Here is a 13205-nt window from a genome sequence, read left to right as displayed (position 1 = left end):
GCCCAGTGGAGGGGAGAGTGAACCCTCAAGAAAGGAGGCATTACAGTTTTTTGGACACAATGTCTGGCAACAAATAAAAGTTACTAGGCATGCCAGCAGACAAAATCAGATGAATAAAAGATAAGAGAAAATAACACCATAGACAGAGATCCACATATGATCCAGATTTTGGTGTTAACTGACAAAGACTTTAAAACAACTGAGTTATATTTTTTTAAAAGAGAAAAACTGGACAAAGTAGATGAAAAGCAGGTAATTTTACCTGAGAACTGGAATCAATAAAAGAGAACCATTTGGAAATTTTAGAATTGAAAAATACACTAAATGTAAATAAGAATTCATTAGATGGATTTACCAAGAGATATAAAATAGCATAAAACAGGATTGGTGAATTGAAAGAAGGTCAAAAGAAAATGTCCAAACTGAAGCACAGAGGAAAAACAAATAATGTAAAGTAAAGAAAAAGAGTACTAGAGATAAGTAAGACTCAGTGAAAAATCTAATTGATGTACAAATTAGAGTCTCAGAAAGAAAGGAGAGAAAAATGTGGCAGAACAAATACTCAAACAGATAATGACCAAGAATTTTTCAAAACTGGAGAAAGATATCAACCCCAGATTTAAGAAGCCCCACAAACTCAAACCAGAATAAATTAAATGATAATAATAATAATAATAATGCAAACAACAATAATAACACACCAAGGCACACCTTAACAAGACTGCTGAAAATCAAAGATAGAAAATGTTAAAACAGCCAGGGTGAGGGTGAGGGACATACATTCAGTAGATAACAAAAAGCCTGATGGCTGACTTCACAACAGAAAACAAAGAGGCCAGAAGGCAATGAAATGTCTCAACAGGCTGACAAAAAAATTACTGACAACTTTGAAATTTATGCACAGAAAAAAAAAATCCTTCAAAAATAAAGATGAAATAAAGATATCATCAGACAAGTAAAACTGAGGAGCTTGTCACCTGGAAACTTGCACTGAAACAAATACTAAAAAGAGTTGTCATAGCAGAAGAAAAATAATCCCAGTGTAAATATAGAAAAGTAGGAGGGAATAATGAGAAACAAAAAGGATAAAAATTGGTTAAAAATGAGTAAATATTACTTTTTTTCTTTCTTAAGATAGTCTTAACTTTCCCATTCAGGCAGTTCAGCTACAAATCAGAAACAATCAGAATCAAGGTCAGAGGATTTCAACTCCTTTCTGAAAAATCACATAATGAATGCACTGATTCTGGCAATACCATTAAAAATACTAAAAATGCAAAACAAAAAAAAAAACAAAAAAAAACCCCAGCAAATATTGACTAAATACTTATGCTACAGAAGAATAATAGCAATGTCTTGTGGAATTTAAAATAAAATGCACAACAAAAATAACACAAAGGAAAAGAGGTGTAAATAAGTAAAGTGTTCTAAGTTCTAGCATTACATTACAGGGAAATAGTAAAAAAAAAAATTAGTTTATTCAAGACTACAAGTAATCAAGAATAAATGCTGTAGCCTCTAGGGTAGCTACATAAATAACAGTAAAATAATGTGTAACTATCACATTAATGGAGGCAAAAATAGAACAACAAAAATATTTGAATAAAATCTGAATAATCCAAAAGAATACAAGAAAAGAGAGAAAGCAGAATGTGAAGCAAATGTATCAAATTAAAAAACCAAATATTAAGACCAGAAATATAAAACCAAATATATCAGTAAATTCATTAAATGTAAATATACTAAATAATAAAATAAAAAGATTTGTCAGCCTGGATTTAAAAAACAACTATACAAGGATGCTGATGCAGAAAGGGTGAAAATAAAAGTATGGGAAAAGTCACACCATGCAACCACTAACCAAAAAAAGCTGTTGTGGCTATACTAACATTGGACAAAACAGACTTTAAGGTGAGAACCTTATTAGAGATAAAGAAGGACATTTCATAAAGATTAAGGGGTTAATCCACCAGGAAGCTATCACAATATAAAGCTATATACAACCAATGAAATAGCCTTAAAATTAAAAAAATTTAAAAATTTAGAGAATTAAAAGAAATAGACAAATATACAAGCATGATGGGAGATTTAAACATATTTCTTTGAATAGCTGGTAACAAACAGAAAAAAATTCAATAAGATTATAGAAAAGCTGAACAGCATAACTGACACCTGGACTTCAGTGACATATATAGCCTACCTGACCCAACAGTGACAGATACACGTTATTTACAAGTGCACGTGGAACACGCAGCAAAACTGACTACATACCAGATTGTAAAGCAAGCATCAACAAATTTTAAAATATTTAATCAGTCAGAGAATGTTCTCTGACAACACTGACATTAAGCTGGAAATCAATAACATTGACATGATACTATACGTAGAAAATCCTAAAGATGCCACCAGAAAACAAGAGCTCATCAATGAATAGAATAAAGTTGAAGGATACAAAATTAATATACAGAAATCTATTGCATTTCTGTACACTAACAACAAACAATCAGAAAGAGAAATTAAGGAAACAATCCCATTTACCATCACATCAAAACCAATAAAATATCTCGGAATAAACCTACCTAAGAAAGTAAAAGACCTATACTCAGAAAACTGCTAGACACTGATGAAAGAAACTGAAGACAACACAAACAGATGGAAAGATACACTGTGTTCTTGAATTGGAAGAATCAATATTGTCAAAATAACCATACTACCCAAGGCAATCTACAGATTCAGTGCAATCCCTATCAAAATACCAATGGCATTTTTCACAGAACTAGAACAAATAATTTTAAAATTTGTATGGAAATACAAAAGACCCCAAAACGCCAAGAAAATCTTGAGAAAAAGAATAGAGCTGAGGAATCATGCTCCCTGACTTCACAGTACAAAGCTACAGTAATCAAAACAGTATGGTATTGGCACAAAAACAGACACATATATCAATGCAACATGACAGAGAGCCCAGAAATAAACCCACACACGTAAGGTCAATTAATCTGCAACAAAGGAGGTAAGAATATACAACAGAGAAAAAACAGTCTCTTCAATAAGTGGTACTGGGAAACCTGGACAGCTACATGTAAAAAAACAAATTTGAACATTCTCTAACACCACATACAAAAATAAACTCAAAATGAATTAAAGACCTAAATGTAAGACCAGATACTATAAAACTCCTAGAGAAAAATATAAGCAGAACACTCTTTGACATAAATCACAGCAATAATTTTTTGGATCCATCTCCTAAAGCATAGGAAATAAAAGCAAATAAACAAATGTGGTCTAATTAAAAGCTTTGGCACAGCAAAGAAAACCACTGACAAAGCAAAAAGACAACCTACTGAATGGGAGAAAACATTTGCAAATGATATGTCTCATAAGGGATTAATATGCAACATATATAAACAGCTCATACAACTCAATATAAAAAAACACTACCTGATTAAAAAATGGGCAGAAGAACTGAATAGACATTTTTTGAAAGAGGAAATGCAGATAGCCAAAAGGCACATGAAAAGATGCTCAACACTGTTAACCATCAGGGAAATGCACATCGAAACCTCATACCTGTCAGAATAGTTATCATGAAGAAGAACACAAGTAACAAATGTTGGCGAGGTTGTGGAGAAAAGGGAACCCTCCTACACTGTTAGTGGGAATGTAAATTGGTACAGCCACTATGGAAAACAGTATGGCAGTTTCTCAAAAAACTAAAAATAGAACTACCATATGATCCAGCAATTCAACTCCTGGGTACGTATCCAAAAAAACCAAAAACACTAATTCAAAAAGATACATGTACCTCAATGTTCATAGCAGCATTATTTACAATTGCCAAGATATGGAAGCCACCTAAGTGTTCATCATTAGATGAATGGATAAAGAAGATGGGAGATTACATATATATTTGTGTGTATATATATATGTGTGTGTGTATATATGTATATATACATATATACATACACACACACACACACACACACACACACATATATATATATATATATATCTATATATGCATTCAATGGAATACTACTCAGCCATAAAAAAGAACAAAATTTTGCCATTTGCAGCAACATGGATGGACTTGGAGGTCATTATGCTAAGTGAAATAGGTCATACAGAAAGACAAACGCTATATGATATCACTTATATGTGGAATCTAAAAAATTTTAAAACTAGTGAATAAACATAAAAGAAGCATACTCACAGATATAGAGAAGAAACTAGTCGTTACCAGTGGGGAGAGGGAAGGGGGGGCAATATGGGAGTAGGGGATTAAGAGGTACAAACTATTAGGTATAAAATAAGCTACAAGGATATATTGTACCACATGGTGAATATAGCCAATATTTTATAATAACTATAAGTGGAGTACAACTTTTAAAAATTGTGAATCACTATATTGTACACCTATAACATATAATATTGTACAGCAACTATACTTCGAAAAAAGTACAAAAAAAAAAGAAAATATTAATTGCTTGGAAATTAAGCAATATATTTCAGGATAGCCCTTGGGCCAAATTTTTTAAATGACAAAAAAAATTAGGAAATGTTTTATACAAAAGGATAGTAAAAATATAACTCATTAAAACTGTGGAAGGCAGTTAAAGTAGTGCTTAGGGGAAAAATCATAGCCTTAAATGCATATTTTAGAAAAGAAAAAAGTCTTGAAATCCATGATCTAAGTTTCCATCTCAAGAAACTAAAAAAAGAACAGCGAATCAATCCCAAAGAAAATAGGAGAAAATTAATAATAAAGATGTGATCCAAAATTAAGACAAAATTTCAAACCCAAAACTGGTTCTTTGATGAGATCAATTAAATAGATAAACACCTAGCAAAACTGTTCAAAGACACACATGCACACAAATTTTCATAATCCGAAACTGTGACAGACTTTTCAGACATTAAAAAGAAATAAAAATTTATTATAGACAACTTTAAGCCAATTATTTATATCATTTAAATGAACAAATTCTTTGAAAAACACAATTTATCAAAGCTGACAATAGAAGGAATAGAAAATCTGAATACTCCTATATCTATTAAAAATTGAATCTGTTCTTTAAAATCTTTCCAACACAATGCGGAAGCAGAACAAAACTGGAGGACTGACAACTTCAACTTATTATAAAGCTACCAAAATCAAGACAATGTGGTAATGTTAAAAAAATAGACAAGTAGATCAATGGAATAGAATAGAGACTCAGAAATACCAACACAAATATAGTCAACTGATCTTTGACAAAAGATCAAAGGCAATTCAATGGAGCAAAGAGAGTCTTTTCAACAAATTGTACTGGAGCAACTGGACATCCACATGCAAAAAAAAAAAGGATCATAAATGTAAAACCCAGATCCATAAGACTTCTAAAAGATAACATAGGATAAAATCTAAGTGACCTTGGGTTTGGTGATTAATTCTTAGACATAACACCAAAAGCATGATCCATAAAAGAAAAAAATTGATAAGTTGGACTTCATTAAAATTAAAAACTTCTCTGAGAAAGATACTAAGAGAATGAAAAGACTGGCCACAAATTGGGAGAAGATATTTGCAAAGCACATATTTGATAAAGGACTTGTACCCAAAACATAAAACAGACTCTTAAAACTCAACAATAAGAACACCCAATTAAAAATGGGCAAAAGACCTGAAGTGACACCTCACCAAAGAAGACATACAGATGGCAAATAAACATATGAAAAGATATTCAATATCATATGTCACTAGGGAATTGCAAATTAAAACAACAGTGAGATATCACAACACACCTATTAGAATGGCCAAAATCTAAAACACTGATAACACCAAATGCCGGTGAGAATGTAGAGCAACAGGAACTCTCAATCAGTGCTGGCAGGAATGCAAAAATGGTATAGCCACAATGGAAGACAAGTTGTCAGTTTCTACCAAATTTTTACCATACAAGCCAGAAATCATGCTTCTTGGTATTTACCCAAATTAGTTGAAAACTTATGTCAACACAAAAATCTACCCAGGAATGTTTATACCAGTTTTATTCATAACTGCCAATCTTGGAAGCAACCAAGATGTCCTTCAACAGATAGTGAATGTATAAACAAACTGATACATCCCCACAATATAATATTATTCAGAAAAAAAAAAAAAGCTATCAAGAAACAAAAAGACATACAGTAACATAATGGACATTGCCAAGTGAAAGAAGTCAATTTGAAGAAGCTACATACTGTTATGATTACAACTACAGGACATTCTCAAAGGCAAAACTATAGAGACAGTAAAAAACCAAGTGGTTGCCAGGGGCTTGGAAGGAGGGAGGGATGCGTAGGTGGAGCACAGGGGATTTCTTTAGGACTGTAAAACTATTCTGTAAGATAATGGAATAGTAGGTACATGGTATTATACATTTGTCAAAACCCATAGACCTGTGTAACACAAACAGTGAACCCTGATGAAAACTGTGGACTTTAATAATAATGTATCAATATCGATTGGTCCACCAATAGTAACAAATGTACCACACTAATGCAAGATGCTAATAATAAGGGAAACAGTATATAAGGAAAGGGGATGTATGGGAACTCTGTACCTTCTGCTCAATTTTTCTGTAAGCCTAAAACCATTCTAAAAAATAAAGTCCACTAATTAAAAACAAAACACAACAAAATAAAAAACCTTCTCAAAAGAAAATCTGAGACACAGGCTTCAATGGAGAATTCTTCCAAACATTTAAGAAAGAAATAACACAGTCTCATAACATTTTTATATCAAATAGAAAAGAAAAAAGGGGGAAACACTTCCCTACCATTTTATCAGGCCAGTATAACCTTGATATAAAACTTGTCAAAGACATTACAAGAAAGGAAAATTACAGACCAATCTTTCTCACTGACATAGATTCAATCCTTCAGCACTTACTATTGGACTTCTGCTAATGCATAGGATGTGGACAGCAAGAATAAGAAACATCACTCCCACCCTAACAATGAGAAAAAGTGGTATAATCTACAAAATCATAACTTTTGAACTCACCATAAAACTGAAGTTTTAAGACGATCAAGTGAACTAAATTCCAAAGAGTAACAAGCCCCTCTAAAGACAGATGGGACTCCAAACTATTTCATATTTGGCAAAGCACAGGAGGAAAAGGAGGCTACCGTACAAGCAAGAAAGAAGAATTCAGCTAAAATTGTTAACTGTTATTGATTAGATGTGGGCTAGCATGTCAGCTGAGAAACACTGGGAGCTCAAAACCCAAGGGGAATTCACACTCACTTGCATGCTCTTTTCCATAGGTCTCCATCAGGACTGAGGGCAGAGCAGGAACTGCAGAGAGCCCCCTTCTGTGGCACAGGTGTGCAAGAAAGGATAGGCTACCACTACGAAACAAGCATGCAACCATGCCACCTTGCCCAAACTCTCCTCTCATTTGAGGAAGAGGCCTTAAACCTCTGAGGGAGGCAATAATTTGTTGCTTCTGGGGGTGAGATAGATACAAAAACTGTCTTCCTCATGGAAACGTAAGAAAACTCTCACAGGCCCCAAATCCTGTACCAGTACATAGCAGAGGTAAGCCAAAACTAGGAAGAGGCAGGAATCTCTCTTTCACCCATTATTTGCCACAAGGCAAAGTTTGGCTGCCAAAAGCAGAAGAGAAAGGAACATTGTCAAAGACCCACTCCCAAGGCACCTGGACTGAGACAGGACCAGGAGGACAGAAAACACCTGTATCTACCATGAGCTTAGGACTGAGTAACAAACAACGGACTACTGCTGAGGAAGGGATCAGAGCATGGAGAGAGATCTCCCTCTGTGGCACAGGCAAAGGAGACAAATGAAAACTGAGGATATAGACACTGAGAAAAACCCTCCAGTACCCCAGGACTATTTCTAAGCACAAAGTTACAGCAGCCCACTGAATTTGAAGCTTGTGGTACACTGAAGCTAATGACAGTAATAACAAAACTCAAGCCTAGCTTGGCTCCTGACTGTACTGACTGAAGCCTCCATACTCAGTAAAGATATAGAACACTTGAACAAAATTGTCAATATACTTGACCTAATTGACATGTATAGTACAGTAACAGCACAATGCTCATGCTTTCCAAGGGCATGTGGAACATTCAACAAGATAACCTGAATGGCCTTGCACATGTTTTAAAAATTAAATTTTTTATTAAAAAATGTTCCCGCAAAGAAAACTCCAGGCCCCAATAACGTTACTGGGAATTCTACCAAACATTTAAGGAGGAAATAATATCAATTCTATACAAATTCTTCCAGAAAACAGGAGAGAAGGGAACACTTCTCAACTCAATTTAAGAGATCAGCATTACCTGATATCAAATCTAGACAAAGATGTTAAAGTAAAACTATAAACCAATATCCTTTATAAAAATACTCACAAAATCTTCAACAAAGTATTAGCAAATTGAATCAAGAAATATATAAGAAGGATAATGCATCATAGCCAAGTAGAATTTATCTTAGGAATGCAAAATTGGTTCAACATTCAAAACCAATTAGTATTATTCACCATATCAACATATATAAAAAATCACATGAGCATCTCTCCAGATACAAGAAAAGTATTTAACAAAATTCAACATCAATTAGTAATAAAACACTCAGAAAACCAGGAATAGAAGAGAGCTTCTTCAACCTAACAAAAAGCATCTACACAACATTGCACTGGAGTCACTAGCCACTGTAACAAGGCAAGAAAAAGAACTAAAAGGCACACTGATTGGAAAGGAAGAAGTAAAACATCTTTATTCACAAATGACACATATACTTGGAAAATACTAAGCAATCTACAAAAAAGGTACTATAACTAACAAGTAAGTTTAGTAAGTCCCCAGGATACATGGTAAATATACAAATATCAATTTTATTTCTGTATACTAACAACAAGTAATTGGAAACTGAAACAAGAAAAAAAGTCAGCATGTTAATAGTAACAAAAAAACATGAAATACTTGGGGAAAATCTTAATAAAATATGTGCAATATTTGTGTACTTAACTATAAAACACTGATGAGAGAAAATGAAGATACGAATAAATGGAGACACAAAGCATGTTCATTGGCCAGAAAATTCAATATTGTTAAGATGTCAAGTCTCCTCAAATTGACCTCTACATTCAACATAACCCCAATACAAATCCCAGTAAGTTTTTTGTAGTAATTTACAAGATGATTCTAAAATTCATATGGCAAAGCAAAGTACCTAGAGTAGTCAAAACAATTTTGAAAAAGAGAAACAAAGTTGGACGACTAATTACCTGATTTCAAGACTTACTATAAAGTTATAAAAATCAAAATAGTGTGGTATTAGCATAATAATAGACAAATAGATCAATGGAACAGAATAGAGAGTTAGAAATATTCGCGCACGCATGCATGCGCACGTGTGTGTGTGTGTGTGTATGTGTATACTAAATCAATTTTCAGCAAAGGTGCCAAGAAAATTAGTGGAGAAAGGATAGATTTGTCAACCAATAAGTACCAGAAATAGGTATGGTATTGGACATACACATGCAAAAAACAACAACAACAAAAAGCTTTACATTACATCATATACAAAAATTGACTTAAAATGGATTCTAGATCTAAATGTGCAAGCTAAAACTAATAAAACTTCCAGAACAAAACATAGGAGAAACTTTTTTTTTAAACATATGGAATTTATTGTTTTCTGGTTTTCCCTCCTGACATGATACCATTTATTTTATTTTTTTTTTAACATCTTTATTGGAGTATAATTGCTTTACAATGGTGTGTTAGTTTCTGCTTTATAACAAAGTGAATCAGTTATACATATACATACGTTACCATATCTCTTCCCTCTTGCATCTCCCTCCCACCCTCCCTATCCCACCCCTCTAGGTGGTCACAAAGCACCGAGCTGATCTCCCTGTGCTATGCGGCTGCTTCCCACTAGCTATCTATTTTACATTTGGTAGTGTATATATGTCCATGCCACTCTCTCACTTTGTCACAGCTTACCCTTCCCCCTCCCCATATCCTCAAGTCCATTCTCTAGTAGGTCTGTGTCTTTATTCCCGTCTTGCCCCTAGGTTCTTCATGACCTTTTTTTTTTTTTTTTCTTAGATTCCATATATATGTGTGAGCATACGGTATTTGTTTTTCTCTTTCTGACTTACTTCGCTCTGTATGACAGACTCTAGGTCCATCCACCTCACTACAAATAACTCAATTTCATTTCTTTTATGGCTGAGTAATATTCCATTGTATATATGTGCCACATCTTCTTTATCCATTCATCTATTGATGGACACTTAGGTTGCTTCCATGTCCTGGCTATTGTAAATAGAGCTGCAATGAACATTGTGGTACATGACTCTTTTTGAATTATGGTTTTCTCAGGGTATATGTGCAGTAGTGGGACTGCTGGGTCGTATGGTAGTTCTATTTTTAGTTTTTTAAGGAACCTCCATACTGTGGAGAAACTTTTTGAGACCTTGGGGGAGGCAAAGATTCTTATAGGTAGGGCACAAAAAGCACAAATCATGAAAGAAATTGATAAAAATGTATGTCTTCAAAATTCTAAATTTCTGCTCTTTGAAAGACCCAGTTAAGAAAATGAAAAGATAAACCACAGACTGGGAGAAAATATTTGCAAGCTGCATATCCGATAAGGGACTTATGCCATATATAAAGAATCCTTACAATTCAACAATATGAGAACAAACACAATTTTTTTTAATAGCCAAAAGATTTGAACAGACTACTTCACCAAAGGAGATATAAACATTTGATAAGATGCTCAATATCTTTAGTTATTTGGCAAATGCAGTTAAAGCCACAATGGGATATCATTATGCTCCTACTAGAGGAGCGTAATTATAAATAAAAATTAATTAATTAAAAACTGACATCAAGCACTAGCAAGGATGCAGAACAATCCTCATAACTGCTGGTGGAAATGCAAAATAATACAGCCACTTTGGAAAAGTTTGGCAGATTCTTATAGACATACACTTACCATACAACTCAGCAATTCCACTCCTAGGTATTTATCCAAGAGAAAAGAAAACTAAAAAACAAAACAAAACAAAAAACCTATACCAGAAAGCATGTATCGGCTTTACTCATAATCTCTATAAACAGAAACAACCCATAACTCTATAACCAAAAATGCCCAGCAACCAATGAATGGATAAACAAATCGTAGTACCTCCAAACAATGAAATATTACTCAACAATAAAAAGGAACAGAACTACTGAAATACCAACAACACGAATGAATTTCAAAAGCATTATGCAAAATGACAGAAACCAGGCACAAAATTTTAAATACTGTATGATTCCATTTATCACATTCACCAAAAAAAGGCAAAGATAAGAATCCACCTGCCAATGCAGGAGACGCCGGTTCGAGCCCTGGTCTGGGAAGATCCTACATGCCGTGGAGCAACTAAACCCATGCGCCACAACTACTGAGCCTGCACTCTAGAGCCCACGAGCCACAACTACTGAGTCCGTGCGCCACAACTACTGAAGCCCGCATGCCTAGAGCCTGTGCTCTGCAATGAGAAGCCACTGCAATGAGAAGCCCGCGCACCACAATGAAGAGTAGCCCCCGCTCGCTGCAACTAGAGAAAGCCCGCGTGCAGCAACGAAGATCCAACGCAGTCAGAAAAAAAAAAAAGAATCATGGAAAGAAATTCCCAGAAAGAACCCCTTCACAAGTGGGCCCACTCTTCCGCCCCTTGGCAGAAAGCATCATGCCCACACAGAGAGCGCGGCCGCGTTTAAGGTTACACAAAGCTAGGCTAATATTTTAGCGTGTCATTGAGTTAGTAGAGTGAGTACTATGACTTTTTTTTAATCATTAAAAATATTTTTGCTGAGTATGAAAAAAAAAAAAAAAGGCAAAGATCTCCTGATCAATCTCTGCATCCAAAGAACTTAGCGTATTAGAAAATACTCGATAAGCGCCCAGTGGACGGTTAGACGGGCAATCATTGCAGGGAGGGTAGAGTGCAAAAAGGTGATAAATAGACGCGAAAGCCAAAATGTACTTGGGGGCTCAAACTCACCTACAGGATGGAAAAAGTGAAGGAAGGTATAGTCCAACCTACCTCCACTGACTCCAGTAGCTTAAAAAATTAGACCCTGTAAAGGACTACAATATGAATGAATAGCCTCAGCGGTTCTCTGGCCTGAAGAAAGGCGTGATGTGCCCCACCTTTCTTTAAAAAACAAAACAAACAAAAAAAAAACCTATTACCCCCACGCCCAAGGCTGAGCAAGTGGAGCTTACACCTGGAAGGGAGGTTTTCCCCTGCCCAGGAGCGGAGCTGGAGAGACCCGAGGCGGGCTTCGGCTTAGGTCAGCGGGGTGCAGAGGAGCCGAAGCACCGCCACGGCCCCGCTGGTCTCCATCCCTTCCCACTCAGCCTCACTTACCCAGGCCTGCCGTTCCAACTGAGCGTACAAATTGGAGCCCTTGAGCTTTTGGACTATCTGGGCAATAATGAGAGCGAGATCCGACTCCTCCTGCAACATTTCCCCTGTCCTAGCCCGCCAAGCAGCGGGGGCAGGCCGCTAGCGGGGAGAGAATCGGCTACGTTCGAGGTCCCACTCAGGGCCAGTGACACTTCTCGGGGACCTTATTACGCAGGGACTCCTCCAGCGGGCGTTACCAGGCAACTGCCGGGCCGTGTGTCCGTTCCTCTCTGATCCCCCCCACGCCTGAAGGCTCCAGCACCTGCGTTCCGCTGGCAGAAAACGACCTGCGGGGTGGGGGGAGGGGAGTAGCTTTTCATTCCATTGTTCCTGCTTGGTCTGTTGTTGAAAGGCAAGAAGAGGAGCTCTTTCCTCTAGAGCCACAGCGCCTCTGATGCACCAGGGGAAATCAGAAAGTTGTGTATTTTGTGTTTTATTATAAAGGAAAATAATAACCTTCCAATCTCTACAGAAACAGGGCAGTGCACACAACGACATGGCAAATGACTTCCAAGAATTATGAGGCTCTGATGCTAGCTGTGTGAACTTGGGCGAGGTGCTTAAAATTCAGAACTCAGTTTCCACCTCAGTAAAATAATACCCAGTTGACAAGATGCTCTGATGATTAGCTGAGGTAACGATTGTGAGGGGTTCTAGCACTGTACTTAGCACTCCATTTTTTCCCCCCTTCTCTTTCTGTTTTCTGGGGTCTTATGCCAGGAATAAATAGACAGCATC

General features: G+C 35.9%; 1 protein-coding gene across 3 annotated transcripts in view; it reads right to left on the bottom strand.

Moving 5' to 3' along the window:
• TBC1D19 (TBC1 domain family member 19) overlaps positions 1-12631 on the bottom strand; it is a 170429-nt gene extending 157798 nt beyond the window's left edge. For all 3 annotated transcript variants that reach the window (XM_061191298.1, XM_061191297.1, XM_061191299.1), the window contains exon 1: positions 12429-12631. In XM_061191298.1, coding sequence (XP_061047281.1) covers positions 12429-12527 — 99 coding nt within the window. In that variant the 5' untranslated portion in view covers positions 12528-12631. The remainder of the gene's footprint in view (positions 1-12428) is intronic.
• Positions 12632-13205: the final 574 nt, after the last annotated feature.

This window comes from Eubalaena glacialis, chromosome 5 (assembly GCF_028564815.1).
Source record: "Eubalaena glacialis isolate mEubGla1 chromosome 5, mEubGla1.1.hap2.+ XY, whole genome shotgun sequence".
Lineage (NCBI taxonomy): Eukaryota > Metazoa > Chordata > Mammalia > Artiodactyla > Balaenidae > Eubalaena > Eubalaena glacialis.
Note: the sequence above shows the minus strand (reverse complement) of the source record. Positions and strands in the feature narration are given on the sequence as shown.